Source organism: Periplaneta americana, chromosome 15 (genome assembly GCF_040183065.1).
Source record: "Periplaneta americana isolate PAMFEO1 chromosome 15, P.americana_PAMFEO1_priV1, whole genome shotgun sequence".
NCBI lineage: Eukaryota > Metazoa > Arthropoda > Insecta > Blattodea > Blattidae > Periplaneta > Periplaneta americana.
Genome location: NC_091131.1, coordinates 99,996,915 through 100,015,067, shown reverse-complemented (window position 1 = coordinate 100,015,067; position 18,153 = coordinate 99,996,915). Strand labels below are relative to the sequence as shown.

At 34.2% G+C, this 18,153-nt stretch overlaps 1 protein-coding gene across 6 annotated transcripts in view; it reads left to right on the top strand.

Moving 5' to 3' along the window:
• ATPCL (ATP-citrate synthase) overlaps nt 1-18,153 on the top strand; it is a 161,551-nt gene that overhangs the window by 129,524 nt on the left and 13,874 nt on the right. For 5 of the 6 annotated variants that reach the window (XM_069847881.1, XM_069847885.1, XM_069847883.1 and 2 more), the window contains exons 5-13: nt 78-336; nt 1,506-1,718; nt 3,381-3,538; nt 4,207-4,375; nt 4,490-4,519; nt 8,970-9,152; nt 10,798-10,921; nt 15,342-15,457; nt 17,175-17,371. In XM_069847881.1, coding sequence (XP_069703982.1) covers nt 78-336; nt 1,506-1,718; nt 3,381-3,538; nt 4,207-4,375; nt 4,490-4,519; nt 8,970-9,152; nt 10,798-10,921; nt 15,342-15,457; nt 17,175-17,371 — 1,449 coding nt within the window. The remainder of the gene's footprint in view (nt 1-77; nt 337-1,505; nt 1,719-3,380; nt 3,539-4,206; nt 4,376-4,489; nt 4,520-8,969; nt 9,153-10,797; nt 10,922-15,341; nt 15,458-17,174; nt 17,372-18,153) is intronic. The other variant, XM_069847886.1, reaches the window with a different exon arrangement.

The window sequence follows — 18,153 nt, the reverse complement described above, 5'->3', positions numbered from 1 at the left end:
TGTTGAAATTATCTTTTAACGATATTATTAAATATGTCATATTTTGTTTGTAATGCAAGATTTTCTTTGTTTAATAGGATGATTGCAAAATTTATTGAAGCCCTATATCAATTGTATTCGGAGCTGTACTTCACTTATCTTGAAATCAACCCTCTGGTTGTCACAAAGGATACAATTTATATTTTGGATCTGGCAGCCAAGCTTGATTCGACAGCAGACTTTGTGTGCCGCCCTAAATGGGGGGAAATCGATTATCCCCCACCGTTTGGCCGTGATGCTTATCCAGAAGAAGCATATATTGCAGACCTAGACGCCAAGAGTGGTGCATCACTTAAGGTTAGTAGACTGTTTTGTTCAAATTTTGGTATGTCCCTTTGATTTTTTGTTTGAAGTAAAGGAAACATGCGTGATAATAATTTGAAGATACTCAACATTAATTCGGTTTTTCTTACTGTAAGTAGTCAGTACAATTTCTTTATTCCCCTTCGCTCTTTCCTTTCACCTACACACTTGAATACTACACACTTTCATTTGTCGGAGTGTTTCATGTATGTGAATGTATTGACAGAACAAAGTCTATTTTTTGAGACTTCTCTATACCAGTAATACATGACACGAGTGAGACATACTTAGTTACTGCATAAGTTTCGTTTCCAGTATAACAGTAAATAGGCTATTTAACAATAAGAGTGTTGGGATCTTGAATACCTAAGGAAGAAGGACCATGATGAACACAAGTTACAGACAATTTGAATGATTACAAATTCTGCTACTAAATCATTTGCTCATTGTCTTTAGAACACAACTTAACAGTTAACTGCTCACAGCTGTCATTTAGTTCCAGTAGCATATTCTTTAGTATCATTTGCTCTGCTGTTAACAACGCCATATCATCAGCAAATATTATGCATTTTATTTTTCTTCCTCCTACTATCACTCCTCCCATGTTCTGAAAACAGTTCTTTACTAAATCCTCCAAGTAGATGTTGAACAAGGTAGGTGATAAAGGACATCCTTGACGTACTCCTCTCCCAAGTTCACTTCCTTCTGACATTTCTTCTTCTATCCTGACTTTGACTAGTTTTTTCATATAAAGATTACTGAACAGTCTTCTCGCTTTCCAATCCACACCAATTTTCTTTAGGATCCCCAACAGTTTAGTCCAATCCACTCTGTCAAAAGCCTTTTCTAAGTCCACAAATACAAATACAACATATTTAAATTCACTCACCTTTAGTTTTTAATTATGTAACTGTATATAAACTGATAGTGAACAGACATAGACATACTGCAGCAATTTTGTATTTTCATTATTTTTAAGAATTTGAAAATTACATTTACAGAACGTATTTTATCCTTGTCTATTCTTAAACTTTATTCAGAAATAACATGATTACCAAGCCATTGTGACGCATGTTGTTAGTCTTTAAAAAAATATATATATACAGTACCAATATATTTTAAGTACTGTGTTCTGCTACATATTATAACTTTGATTTTTATAGTTGACAATCCTGAACAAATCGGGACGTATCTGGACCATGGTAGCTGGTGGTGGTGCATCTGTAATCTACAGTGACACTATCTGTGACTTAGGTGGAGCATCAGAATTGGCCAATTATGGAGAATATAGTGGTGCTCCATCTGAACAGCAGACATATGAGTATGCTAAGACCATACTCGGACTCATGACACAGGAGAAACATCCAAAGGGCAAGGTGAGATACAGAACTTTGTCTTAAAGTACAATAGTATGGTATAAGAAATTTAAATAGTACAGAAAATTTGCATAGATGTTAAGATATTTATTTGAAATTCAATAAAGATCAGATGTTATATTCATTAGCTTAACTTCATATCTTATTATATGGAAAAAAAAGTTAGTGTGAAATGAACAGTCTAGATATTGTCTTAAAGAAGGTGTAATTTACTAGCCAAAGTACTTTATTTTGCGTAGAAAGGGAGGTCAATATGAAGTTGTATTATAAAGTAACATACATGTGGAGCTGGCGTTCAAAATGCAACATAAACTATTTTTTAGGAATGGCGAAAAACGATTCATTACTAAACTATACAACAAAATTATTTGCTTTTATATCGTAATGTATTATTTTGTATTCAGAAATCTGTCGTAAATGCATAAAATAAAATTGAGATTATTTTTGGTGATTTATCATGAAATATAACCTGGGCATGTTACTTTTTGTAAAGAATGTTTGGGCATGTTACTTTAATATTACATAAAACATGTATCTAAATGTGGAGTAAATATTGTATTTTGATATGTATATGTATTTATATACAGGATGTTTCCAGGCTGGTGTTACAGACTTTCAGGGATGATGGGGAAGGGCACATGTATCAATTTGAGATAAGGAACCCTGGTCCGGAAATGACTGAGTCGAAAGTTATAAGCAAAAATAGTTGTGTGGAAATGGAATTGTAATTTCACAACACGTGCCCTCCTTCCCTTAACCTTTGGAACAGTCGTGGAAAGATGGTATGGACCGGTTGTTTCCTACTTGGATATTTGGCCCGATACAATCTGTGAGCTTGTCTGCTGTTACCATTGGGTCATCCATATTCGAAAATCAGGTCTGCATATTCTGCTCTCGTGTACTCCTCCATTTCACTAGGACTGATCAACTGGACACTGCAACTTGTACACATACAGTGCTGTCTACAGACGTGCATATCAGCACCGACCATGTCCGTTATACATTATGCTATCTGCATTGGTTTAGTGTAGTTTCCTGTCCCCACCTCTCAGGCAGCGCACTGAACGGAATACTGTAAGTAGACAACGTAAACAACGTCAGATGAATACAGTATGTTTAAAATGTACAGATAAATACACATAAATAAGGTGTACAGAGGAATAAAATTATTTCATTTCCACACAACTATTTTTGCTTGTAACTTTCGACTCAGTCATTTCCGGACCAGGGTTCCTTATCTCAAATTGATACATGTGCCCTTCCCCATCATCCCTGAAAGTTTGTAACACTAGCCCAGAAACACTCTGTATATACATGGATGGAGCGTGTGAAATGAACAGACAATAAGAAACGAAGCTCTGTTGGAGAGAGTGGATGAAGAAAGAATGGTGCTGAAACTGATCAGAAAGAGGCCAGAAGATCATAGAAACACATCACTCTCTTGTGTGAATTCTTTCCTTACAATGTTTAAGACTCTGCTTTCTTCTTTTGGAATTCACGTTATCGAATAGAGAAATGAAAAGACCTGCTTGTTCCATCTGTTATCTAACATTTGTACTATGGTGGACATGTTGCCTTATGAATGCCAGCTCCACATATTGTGTAATTACGATGCATTGTTGCATAACATTTTGTGAGTATGTTGTGATTGTTTTATTACAGGTATTAATTATTGGTGGTGGTATTGCCAATTTCACGAATGTAGCAGCAACATTTAAAGGTATTGTGACAGCTTTACAAGAATTCCAGTCAAAATTGGTAGAACACAGTATATCTATTTTTGTACGTCGGGCTGGTCCCAATTATCAAGAAGGATTAAGGTAAATACAATTTTAAGTTTTGATAACTAATTAAAATACAGGTGCACAGTTAGCTGATCAGGTAGAGCAGGAATAGACAACTTTGATAGTGAACATATAAGACATGATCAGCAAAGATATCTAGACTGCTCGGGAAAAAGAGTATAAGACAAAAAATGGCCAAAATAAGATAAGTCAATATTATGTTGAACCATGACATGTTCTACAATATAAGTAAAATAATATAATTATTCAATTAAAATGCAATCAGTTTTCTAGTGTGTAACATTAGCAAATAGTAAGACTGTAAACCATTAAATTGCTTGGACTGAAAAGTTGTATATTTTGATTTATTCTCTTTTTCCCGAGCAGTCTAGATATACTACAAAGGGTTAGATATATGTGCAATTAATAAAAATATGCATTTGTATAAATTTCCTGTCTATTATTCATGGGTATTCAGCAACAGATTTGTATCTTACCAGCCACAGACATAGAAAGTAAAATGGCTAAAAGAACGACATTTAATTTTCTTACATGGGACTGGGTTTGTTACAAGTTCTGTTGCTAACATGTTTCGTAATTTGGGCATTATTTACACTTCAGTATTATCCTATCATTAAATTACTTGGAATTTTACCCTCGATTACATTCTTCATTGTATCGTAATAGTTAATTTCTTTTTGTAGAATAATGCGAGAGGTGGGACAGAATCTTGGAATACCCCTCTTCGTATTTGGTCCAGAAACACACATGACGGCTATAGTTGGAATGGCTCTCGGTAAGAAGCCAATTCCCAAAGAAACAGAGATGGAGTTTGCCACTGCCAACTTCCTACTGCCAGGTGGTCAGAGTAGGGTAAGTGTTAATTTTGAGTTATGTTATAAGTGTAAAGTGTTTCACCAAAAAAATATGTGCTCTGAGTATGTATTATTTGATTATTGAGGTGTTCCTTACTGTCTAATGTTTCAGTTGAACAAAGGAGACGGTGAACCATCAACGGTAAATGCTTTTCAAAATTAAAGGCGAGAAAGAACAGGGATATGTACACAATTGATGTAGGTTATACTGTACATAAATTGAAATGTGAATTTTTGTCCTACATTTTAAGATGTTGCTTAAATTTATGAATTTGAGCTTTCAAGAAGTAATTAAATTTCCATACACAGTTGCAAAACAAAATATTTATCACAACCAACTCACTACTGTTGCCTGAAATCTCGTAGGCTTTTGAATAAACACATTTGCTTGAAGTATAAATAAGCATGAAATAGTGATAGTTTGGAAATTTGATGTTTGTTATTGTTTCTGTATGCGAAGAAAAGTACAAAATTTGAAGCACACACTCACGCTGTTAGTTGTGCTTTATATTAGAGTTGTTATTCGTTATTCTTGTGTAAGTTTGATCTCTATCTTTCCAGTCCGTGATAATTTACACTACATTACATATTTGGGGCGTGTGATAGTATCATTGTTAAGGCATATTGTTGCAATCCACAAGTTCGATTCCCGAGGAGGTCATGGATTTTCTCCAATGATCTAATCCTTATAGCTGCACTTTGACCCTGGGTTTTACTCAGATTCTTAACACACATGAGTACCAGAGGCATTTCCTTGGGGGTGAAGGTGGTAGGCTCATATGACTGACATCCCTACTGCGATCTATGATTATACAGATGGGAGCCTTAACCCCTATGGGTCTCCATGACCTGTTATAAGGATGACTTTACCTTCATATTACACATTCCATCTTCGGTGGTTGAATGATTATTGTAGTTGTGATTGATTAGATCGAAATTCAAAGGTTCAATCCAATCTGACCATAATGGTTTCTAAGGGTGGTAAAAGACCTTTTCAGGACTTTTGTCATAAAAGATGCAAGTCCAGGGATCTTGAATTGTAGGGCTTAATGTACGATACATTGAAGAACCCTCCCTCTGGACGAGAGGGCTCCAAGAAAAAATTAAGCCAATTTTTCGTGTACAACACACAGTAACAAGTCTTTATTTCGAGATCGCTTACTTGAAAGTAACATTTAGAGTTTCTACAGTAATTTATTCATTGTTATTTGACATGCATTGTGGCGCCTTACATATTTCCTTACACAGTACTTTTGTTAGTTTCACATCCAGTATATATTTTCACGTACCCTTCAGTTTTTAAACATCTTAGCAATGCTATTGCAAATACATTAAATGAAAAACTCCAGATAATAAAAGTGGACTAAAAAGAAACATTTAGACATAATAGAAACACGAACTATATAAGAAGCAAAATTGACAGAAATTGAATCAGGGGTAAGACAACGATTTGGAAGATAAAATATCAAAATAAATTGAAACACAAATAGATTGACTCTTATTTTCAATGACAGTGATGCATGGAGTTGAAAAAGTGAATTTTTTTAATGTATAATATGTCGGTAAATTAAAATTAAACAGTGACGTTATTGTGTATTATAATTCCTTTTGTTTAGTAACTCTTTTATTGGGCGTTTTCATACATTTTTTTTAAGTTTTTAATTCGAAACTGGTCAACTCTCTTTCCTGCATCCGACAACTGGAGGTAATGAATTTTGTCTGAAAAAAGTTCGTACTTCAAGAATAAAATTCTTAACACTGCCAGACTTGCACACTCCAAATTGGTCATTGGTGAACAGAGAGATGGTTCAGATGGAGGCAGTGAAAATTCATCAATATTTCATATCTGTACCATTTTGTCAACCTAATTTAATGTAGCATTATTAAATTAATGACATTGTAAATACAACAGCTGTTTGTTTCTGCATTACACATTTTATAATCAGTCATGGATAATAATGGCTGAAGATTAACGATGCATCTGAATTTTTCCCTAACAGTCCATATGACTGTAGTGCAGTTAATTGTACGGAAGTGTACAGTTGTAGCAAAAACCATAAAATGGGGACAGAACTTCACATGATACCTATTTACATTAAATATTTAGAATCCTTTGTGTGCATCTCTCTGCCTTGTTTTGAGCTTTATAAATATTGTTTGGCTTGGGTATGGTGTGTTTTCATGGGGGATAGATATTTTTGTCATGTTTTAAAACTTTAATGTGAGAGTGAGTAGAATGTGTCAATAATTAACCCTTCTCTTCATGCTACATTGAGAAAACTATAGCATGCTTATGGCAGCATATTAAGCATGCTGTTTATGAAACGATGTAGTGTTATTTTGTATCATTCTGTTTCACTGTTTTTTTGCTTTCATCCTCAGAACACTCTATCATGTAACATTTTAACATTTTCGTTTCAATTTAATATTACTGCTTATTTCATCAATTGATTGATTGCGTAATTATTTGTAACTTCGTAAGGAAGTATTTAAGTGTTTCTTGATACTGCTTCTAGAATATGCTTTAGAATTTAATTTGCCTTTGTATACTTTTGTATATATGGGTAGATGAATTTACAACTTGCGTATATTACTCGTAAAAATAACAGTGGTGTATGGTTTTAGTATTAGCTCTTAGCATGCTAGTTACACGTCTAAAATTTAAGTCCTCTCAATTAGCCATGGTCACAAATGTAAACTCTGGATGTTAAAAAGAATAGCAAAGAAATTTGGTGGTTACTGATGTAGTAGTAGATACACTACCTCACTAGCTCTTCCTTTGTGTTGTCCCATCTGAAAGGATATTGCATTGTCTGCTTTTATTAATTTTCCATTATGTAATTCTTCCGATAGACCCAGCATTCAGTTTGTTGATACTTCTCATCCACGATACTAGGGTCTGTTTACCATTAGACAGATGCAGCTCTACAGTTTGCATATACATTTTATCCATATTGTTATGTATTATTGTATATATTAATAATTTTGAATCTGGAAGCACAGTTCTGGAATATTCTTTTAGTTCCTAAAGTAATTATCCTTCAGAGTTTGAGCAGGACATATCAGATAGTGCAAGCAGACTCTATATTTGCTTGCAAAGCTGTAATAGTTTGTCAGCAGTCTTCCTGATTATAGATGAAATATTATCAAGAAATCACATAAATACTAGATAGTTCTTGTTTTTTAACAGTAAATTTTCATGCTTAAACTGTTTCAAAAAATAATTTTCAATAGTTGCATACAAAAATATAATTTGCATAGCTGCATACGAAAATAAAACAGATATGTACTAACTAATGTAAGGCCTCTGCCTTATACTGTAATTGTAAGTAGAGCTGTCTCTGTCCTCATATACTTTGAGGATTATGGTAGATTAAACGATTGAAGGTCTTTTTATTCCTCAGAGTATTTGAGTTTCCCTTGTTGTTTTCATTTAGTTGTTCCCCTTATTTAGCTGTATCATTATCTCCTTTTTTTTTAATAGACACTGTAGTTCAGAAGGCGCTATAAATTAATTACTACAGTTATACAGTACAGTAGAGTCTCATTAATTCGTACTAACTGGGACCAAGACCTATTCGGATTACAAAATTTTCGGATTAACCGAAACATTTCCTGTAATGCAATGCATGCTATTCACGAGTGCTGAGAGATGGTGGTGGGGTGGTGGGAGTACCCTGTTGCTATTTTTAGAACCACTACCTGCCTGCCTGCCTGCTTGATTTTATGAACATAATAGATCTGTAAATTATGTACAGAAAACACTAATTGTTGTAAGCACCCTTGAATGTGCTATTTTCATATTTTTTTTAAGTAAAAGAAATTGATTGAATTTATACATTTATTTTTTCTTTTCACTACTTTGTACTATTACAGTAAATTTAGTTTATTTTTTTAAATAATTTTGTTCGGATTAACCACATTTTCGGATTAACGAGACTCTACTGTAGTTACTACCCTAGTATATCTGTGACCTTCGTTTTAATTCTGCTTTTATGTAGTACTACACTAATAATACAGGTAAGTTATGATTTTTTTTTTTTTTTGTTTTACTGAACTTTCTAAATTTCTGCCTTTTTAAAAATTCATCTTTTGAGGTATTTAATCAAGTTTAAAACTCGGAAGTTGCAGTTATGTACATTCACCCTAGTACACGACGTAACACTTCAAAGATACAAATCATGTACGGCATGGCCCACCGAAGTGGTAACTAGAAAAGGATCACAATCCTGTCAACTACCCGCAATATGTGGAACCCGAATTACGTAAAGTGAAGTGGGAAGCATTGGATACATACATAATTTAGTTACGAAACTTGTAATGGAAATATTTTACATTATAATTAAAACTTAGAATCATAAGCAGCATCTTTATATTTTCTGAAAATGAAATCACACACATTCATTATACCAAATAAATGCAAAGAAGGTAAGTATTTATAGACTCCACAAATGTTTATAATAGTACTTTCTTGTATCATATTAAAATATATTTTTAATTTTACGAACTTATTTCAAAGTAAAGACCATGGTTAATTGAGAGCATCTAAATATTTTCATCGCCTTAACAAGGGTTTGGTTCACTTTTTACAGGACAGTCCCCTTCAGTCACGTAAAGGATCCACTAGTTCGTCATCTTTGACTACTTCTGTGCTTAAAGAAGCAGCTAATGCAGCTAGCAAAGCAGCAAGAGGGGATACCAAAACTTCGTCTGATGTCTTGTTTACCAATAAGACGAAGGCAATTGTGTGGGGCATGCAGACTAGGGCAGTTCAAGTAAGAATCTTGTGTTACTTAGCTGAAACTTTGCAATAATCTCATTCCTTTACGATTATTGAATATAAAAATTTACAACTGCTGTGTATTCCCATCTATTACACAGTCTGCGCACAAAGTCCATATACGCATTACAAAGTATACATTTTCATTAAATTAAATTACATTTCCTACATTAAATTCAAGCTGACATGCCATGTTCGTGCTGGTGAGGTTGACACTATTGCTGTCAATTGTTGACTCTCTGAGAATCGCAATACGTGGGTGCAGATTGTTAATTGAAGTTAGTTAGTTGAAGGAATGGCTGAGGAATGTTGATGGCCGCTGTGTGAGTCCATGAGCGTTAGATTAATGGCAAATCAATGAAAAATGTCATAGATGATTTCGTTGTGCTGCTTGAGAAGGCAGTGCTGACAAGGAAGACTTTGTTGCTGTGGGAAAAGAAAGCTTTCACAACAGGCAGTGTTTGCGATGCTTCGAGAAGTGGAAGGCCATCCACAAGGCTTGAGCGTTGTGCAGATGTGGCACAATCCAACAATCCCCAGTCAAATCCACACAGAAACGTGCTGGTGAGTTGGGAGTACCAGAATCAACCATGCGGAAACACATGGAATTGGACCTGAAATTGAAGTGTTTGTGTCCATTGAATGTCAATGAATTATCAGATGGCGATTTGAAGAGACATATGGACGCTTGTGGTTGGATACTGCAACAATTTCCAACAGTGGCTCAGCAAGCAAAAGTAATGTTTTGTGACGAATGCACGATTTATCACAGCTCCGCTGATGAACTGGAAAATGTGGTGCATCTGATGAACTGGAAAATGTGGTGCATGCAGCTTTCCAGACACTGACCCTAAGAATGTTGATTAACATGAACAAAAGAACATGGTGACACTTTCAAGTATGCAGAGACTATGGAGGGACGCATACAGATGTTTTGGATTCCTAAGAGGTACGTTGTGCCTTTTCTAATGTGTATACAGATTTTGTAATGTAATATATATATATATATATATATATATATATATATATATATATATATATATGTAGACTTTGTGCGCACACCGTACATTTATTTTTAGACATAGATGTTTATAATAGACTGTCGATTATCCACGATAATTATTTGGGATAAATAATGAGATTTTATTGCTGAAACCTATGCACTGAATCATAACTGTTACTTCCTCATGTAACTTTTCGATTGGTGCCATATTAAGCAAAACCTGTTTCCAGGCGTACACTTGTTATTAATATGGATGTTACTTTATTTCTTTTTATTTCATACAAAATAGACATTCTATAAAGAATATCCAGAGGTAGATTGTAAATATTGCATGAGATTCCATAAATTGTTTAATGGAAATAGTGTCATTACAAGTGGATTTTTTTTCTTTTTTCGAATAAGACAGTTTAGATCCTCATTATTTATATATTATGTCTATGAATCTGTTATGTATGCTAAAGATTTTTTCTCTAAATAAATATTCAGTTCATTTTTTGAAATTGAAAATACTTACGGTATTACGTAACACATGATAAATGATTGTGTAGCATACCCTTTCAGGATTGTATAAACTCTTGTTCTCAGATTCGAATTAAACATTTCTCACTTCATGTTTAATTGGTGCTATTTGTTATAGAGCATGCTGGACTTTGATTTTGTATGTCGACGATCTGAGCCTTCTGTGGTTGCAATGGTATATCCTTTCACTGGAGATCACAAACAGAAATTCTACTGGGGACATAAAGAAATATTAATACCAGGTATAGATGTATATTTCATTTTAAGAGGTTGAATTTAAATTGTTACATTAAGACAACCTTGTATAAGGAATATTAATTTAATTATGGGGTCTGCCAAGTTAGCTCTGTGGTAGCGTATCTGTCGTCAGACTATACGGCTCGGGTTCAATTCCCAGTGGGATCAGAAATTTTCAATTTTCATGTAAAATTTCTACCTCAGGACTAGGAGAGATGGTAGTGCACAACTTCTAATCACTAGATTGTGCACCAGTATGCCTGGGTTAAATCTCAAATCTCTCTGCAGTGCATATGAAGAGAAGGCATATGTCACTGTTGATAGTGATTCGTTCGTTCGACAGGGGCGTTAAGCCTGGTGGCCCCCTGGGTACAATTCGACAGGAGTAGGCTATGTGCCAGCATAGAGTTTCATCTTCTCCCTTCTTCATCTTCATCATCATCACTCATTCCATACACTACACTTACACAAACACTTACATATACACTCACCCTAGTACACAACATAACTCTCCACAGATACACATCATGTACAGCATGGCCTGCCGAAATGGTGTGTAACTAGAAGATGGATCACAATCCTGCCATCTATCCGCAATACGTGGAACCCGAATTACGTAAAGTGAAGTGGGTAGGCATTGGATACCAAGCCCCTACAGTCTCGGCTGCGCGAAACGAGGAAACCGGGGCAAATTGAACGCTGCACTTGCCGCCATATTGTTGGAGAGCAGACAAATAATAGCAGTGCGTAAATCACGCAATTTAACGCTGTGATGATCTAAAATTGACATATTATGGCCATTTTCGACGTTTAACGTAAAATTTGGACGAAATAAACATATTCAAAGTTTCATTGATATGTGTTAGAACATTAAAGAAAAGAAAATACGTATGCAGCAATTTATAGAAAACATACTGATACATCCATAAATAGGCCTACACAATACACATTATAGATTGTATAATTTTACGATAATCAGCAAATTGTTAGGTTTCAGAGAATCTAAAATTATATTAACATATTAACTCTTAGATCACAAGACATAAATATATGCACCTTGATTACACAAGTTCTTGTTATGATCAAAGTCCTAAGTCAAATAAATATGCGATAATCAGTGTAGACTTGTTGTTAAGTTTTAGAGAATCAAAAATAAATTATATTACCGGTACTTTTAGACCACAGGACATAGGTAATCTGGCAAAATATAATATGCGAAGGTAGCCAAATTACATTGAATTCATTCTTCAATTAATAAATGGAATGCTATCAATTATAAAAAGTATCGGTACCTAATACATTGCAAACAATAGGTAACGTGAAGACCTAAAAACTAAACAATCACTTTATGCAAGATAAAAAAACACATACTTTTTATGTGTGGATTTTTTACATATTGTATTGTTATTTTAAATAAATAAAATAGATATATTATCATTGCTTGCGGAGTGATGGTACATAATTTTTATGCACATATGCAATATCAATAAGATGCCATTCCTTGCTTTTGTTAATAAAATATATCCGGCAAAATGTAAAAGAGTTATTTATAGGTAAACTCTGAATCATAAATTCACAAAGGAGGCTTAGCTATTATAGCTATTTATTATCTGTATATTTATTTATCCATATATGGATCTTGAATGAAAGTTTATTATCTTGCAGATAAATTCATTTACATAATAAAAACAAAAAAATGATCTTTCCACTAATGTTTTAACATCTGATGTGTAAGTCTAAATAATTCACTCAGTGGGATTTCTCTACAGTCTGATATACCTGTACTAACAATTAAGTATTCTTTATTGTCGTAAACTACTGATTGATTTTTAATGATATTGATATTGTAACAACAGAGATAATATTATATCGTACCTTTTGCAAATAGCTTGGAAAATTAAACAGGGATGGTATTATCGCCGCGCTCTCATGGTTAACATTCGGCAGGTCTTTGAGCGGCCTCATGCGTTCGGCAGATCTTTGAAATTTAATTGTATTATTGTTTTCAATTTCTTGTGTCGCCGCTCCAATCACTCGCCTCAATTTCAATAATGTAACCAATAAGCTGCTTCAATTATTATTAAATGACACTTACTTGTCTAATCTACGTAGACTAAACCCGAGGTTGCAATGTCTTGTGCTGAGGACGAACATTAAGGTATGTGATTAAAAATTATTATTAAAGAGTTATTATTAAGAGTTAAGAAAGCCAACGTACTCGTATATGAAATAATAATAATAATAATAATAATAATAATAATAATAATAATAATAGCCATTTAACAATATAACAAACTAGTGCTTATTCTTATCGAGAAAGTAGACGTGACAACGTGACGCTTAGAGTGAAACCTACAGAGCAACAATCGGTCGGCAAAATTATTTTTTTAAACCACACCGCACGTTATTGTATGATGCCGAGATGTTAAGCATGAGTCCGCGGCGATAATATATCATCTTTCAAAATTATATTGCCATTACTTTCACACTATGCACTAAAAACACCCGAGACAAAACAAAGGACAAGTATGACAATCGTGTTTACCGCTCTATTTCTACCAGTAGCATGGCGGCGTAAACATGCGCAGACTGGTTTCAATTTTGGACAGCACACCAGCGCTCTGTGTGAGTCTAGTATACTATTATAAGGTCTTTGTTGGATACATACATACATACATACATAATTTAGTTACGAAACGTATAGTGGAAAGATTTTTTGCCTCACATCGTGGGTTATAACAAATATATAGTGCACAAATAATTGCTGATTGCTGACTTTTCATTATACTCGTACAAAGCCATATAAAATATAGGCTAATATATATATCAGTGTGGTCCACATCTGTGGAGTAACGGTCAGCGCGTCTGGCTGCGAAACCAGGTGGCCCGGTTGGGGCAAGTTACCTGGTTGAGGTTTTTTCTGGGGTTTTCCCTCAACCCAATACGAGCAAATGCTGGGTAACTTTCGGTGCTGGACCCCGGACTCATTTCACCGGCATTATCACCTTCATATCATTCAGACGCTAAATAACCTAGATGTTGATACAGCATCGTAAAATAATAAAATAATATATCAGTGTGTGTGTGTGTGCGTGCGTGCGTGCTTGCTTGCATACGCTTTGCCTAAGTTATCATGACCTATAAAGCATTATAAAATTCATGAATAATAATAATTTTTATTGTTATGTACTTTATTATTATTATTATTATTATTATTATTATTATTATTATTATTATTATTATTATTATGTTGCAATAAAACTAAATTTAATTGGTGTAGGATATGTTTTTATTACATAAAATACTCAGATATTGCATAGTATTTGTTATGTTTCGTAGAAAAATTCAACTTTGACTGTTGTCTGTGGATATAGAAGGAAAAATTGGATCGGTGTCGGGTAGAGTTCCTGGGTAGCTCAGTTGGGAGAGCATTGGTACGTTTAACCAAAAGGTCCCGGGTTCGATACCCGGCCCCGTAACAATTTTTCCCTCGAAATTATTCAAATTAACTTTACAGGGAGTTGTACCTGAAAGCTTGATTTGCATAATACATGTCACTGTACGTAACAGAAAACCACAATTTAAGTCACACAGAGTTAGTGTGCACTCATTGTTGGTTGCTTGACGGTTGTCAGCCTACTTTGAGGTCTGTGGATATAGAAGGAAAAATTGGATCGCTGTTGGGTAGAGTTCCCGGGTAGCTCAGTTGGGAGAGCATTGGTACGTTTAACCAAAAGGTCCCGGGTTCGATACCCGGCCCCATAACAATTTTTCCCTCGAAATTATTCAAATTAACTTTACAGGGAGTTATACCTGAAAGCTTGATTTGCATAATACACGTCACTGTACATAACAGACAACCACAATTTAAGTCACACAGTGTTAGTGTGCACTCAATGTTGGTTGCTTGACGGTTGTCAGCCCACTTTGAGGTCTGTGGATATAGAAGGAAAAACTGGATCGGTGTCAGGTAGAGTTCCCGGGTAGCTTAGTTGGGAGAGCATTGGTACGTTTAACCAAAAGGTCTCGGGTTTGATACCCGGCCCCGGAACAATTTTTCCCTCGAAAATAATAATATACTGTACTTAAAATTTAATATCATAGATATTAATTGCATTTTCTGTACTCAATTGTATTATGATAAATCAAATAAGTTATAAAATGAAATTCTGGCTGATAAATGTTATGTACGTAAGGACTTAAAATGAGTGGCTGGTAAATTTCATGTGTATAAAGACTTAAAATGAATGCAGTAACTCTAAACATATTGCACCAGTTTCTTTACTACTTTAACAATGCATTACTTTTACTTTAAGGCAGTTGAATTTTATAGAAATTAAGTGCAAAAAAAATCGTATTTGAATAATTTTTTACATGTTATGTAAGGTATATCAAACTAACAAATAATTATTTTTGCTTTCCCAGTGTACAAGAAAATGGAAGACGCAATGACAAAGCATAGAGAAGCAGATGTTGTTGTTAACTTTGCATCTCTGCGTTCAGCATATGAGAGTACAATTGAAGCCATGAATTATCCTCAGGTAATTAAATGTGAACTGAAATTGTCTCGCGTAATTTCTTTTACCTTTTTGAACATTGACAAATTTGGGTGCGTAAAATACGCAGATTTTTATGGAAGAGGACTTGATCTAGGTTTTAGTCTAGTATGAATTACAATACCTATATTAATTTGTGTTAATATTTATTTCAGTTTTGTAACAGTAAAATGTTTTTATAATCTTGATTTAGAAATAATTATATTTATTATAATCATAATAAATCTATTGTATAATACCATAATTTATTTAATAATCTATAATTAATAAAATCATAGTAAATAATCTCTATTGGTATTTGATCAGTGCATTCTTGATCCAACTTCATGTTGTGATGCAAACTGTCCAAGTACCTATTCAAAACCGTAAAATCAATACTTATAGAAAGCAAAACTCATACCGTACTTAATGTTCATTTGCAAAATATGCGGGGCAGAAACAAAATCGAAAATAGTCGTTAAATTAGGGATGCAAAATACACAGGGAGTGCGAATTAGGTAATCATAGGTACAATAATAGTATATTATGATACAAGATGGGAGGTGCTTTTCACAAAATCAAGGAAAAGTTTGAAAAAAAAAATAGTTAAATTTTGTTGCAGCTGTGCATTACATTCACCAGTAGTAAATATATATATATTTTTTTTTGTTTCAAGCCTTTAAAAATTGAGGTGCGCATTAGATTCGAATAAATACAGTATTTCGTAGAAAAAAATAGAGTCAATTATTCGTGTCACACTTATCACACAACATACACACCTTCTACACCTTATAAACTTCCATGTATGAGTCTTGAATTTTCTGCTAATCGGTGCTGATTATTTCGATTGTTCACTCGTCCATGCAAGTAGAACCACAAATCTTCACTAAAAACGCTAACTGTAGGTCTAAAACACCATCTTTTGCAGACTGAGGAAACCAGTTGCAAAAAAAAAATATTCTACTCTGCGGGTCCTTGAGGTATAAGGCTTGCACTTCGGTAATCTTGTATGAATGAAGTTTCAGTAATTTTGTAGTGTATTGTGCTAATGTATAGCTGACCCCTACTTGTTGGGGATAGCTTTCAGAAAGATTTTCGTGGCGGTTTCAATTGAGCACTGATGCTGTGAAGTTTTTCCCCTTAAAATGTGAAGTCTTCGATTTAATTTCTTGTTCACTACTGATCCCGTAGTTTTGAATTTGTTCACTATTTGACGAACTATACTCTTAAATGCCTCAACTCCACAAAAACGTTCCTGAAACTCACTATGGCACTGAGCCGCTGATTCTTTTTTTTATAAGGTTACGACAAATGAAAATTCTTTGTTTTGCTTACTAAATCTGTGAATTGTGGCTCGTACAACACATATACACAGAGAAGTGAAATCTGAACACTAAATACAGTACATTAGCACTGTGCTTACTAATCATTTCCGTGCAGGTCACATGATCATTGCCAATTGCCATCCTTGAGCAGGCCATGTTTTTGTGCTCGGAACTACCTGATGTTATTACCGCTCTGTGACAGGGAGCGGTGCCAAAGAAATGCATGGCCTTGTATTTATAGATTGCTCATATGTTAATCATGGTTTTAGTATTCTAGTAATATTTCATTATGATGTATAACATCCATTTATGACACTTATTAATCAGCAATCACCCTATTAACATACAGGCTTACCTTTGAATTTTACATGTAATAATCGTTCTTTTTATACTTTCAGATTCGTACTATTGCTATTATTGCAGAAGGTATTCCAGAAAATATGACACGAAAGTTGATTCTTTTGGCCCAGGAAAAGAATGTTAATATTATTGGTCCAGCTACAGTTGGTGGTATCAAACCTGGTTGCTTTAAAATTGGCAACACAGGTGGCATGATGGACAATATCCTGCATTCCAAACTTTATAGGTCTGGAAGGTAAGATTTTAACTTTTTATTTCTTCTCAAAAGCTGTTGGAGCATTAAATTTTATGCTTTGATCCAAGGGTCTCACCTATAATTTAATATTATTAAAAGCATCTAATGCTCTGTTGATTCAAAGTGGGCAACTAGCGATGTAGTTGTTAATAAATGGTATCAGGGTGCTTGCAGTTGGTTCATTGTTATCATTATTGTCATTTTAATTACACAGTAGTTTCACTATATGTGTTACGAATACAAGAATCAGGTAGCATTTGTGTCAGTTGAACAGTTTAAGAACCACCATATAATCTGACTAGTCTAATATGACGGATTTCAGATTATATGGTTGTGGTAGTAGATGATCCATGTTCAAGGTATTGAGTTGTCTGACCAGTGTCTTTGGCATTACTGCAGCAGTGGTTAGAACAAGAGAGTGAAAATTAAATCTGTTGACTTTTCACATGTCCTTAATGCCATCACTAGCTGCAAGTGTCTGTTGATCTTTGTTGCAAAGTAAGACTGCAAATTGCAGTTTGACAGCACTGTAATGTCTTTGTGTAATTTATTGAAACAGGATATCTTGACGATTTTCCTATCAGTTCTTATTTCATTGTCCCAGTATATTTCGAATTATATGTTTACTGCTGGTGGTTCATATTTGTAGTATAGTGTGTTCTGTTCCTGTAATGATTGTTCACCATCTTAGCTACATTATTATGTCATTCAATATAGTCTACAGATTCCATGAGTAACACGTCCGAGACATTTACCATTCAAATAAAGGGACACTGCACTTA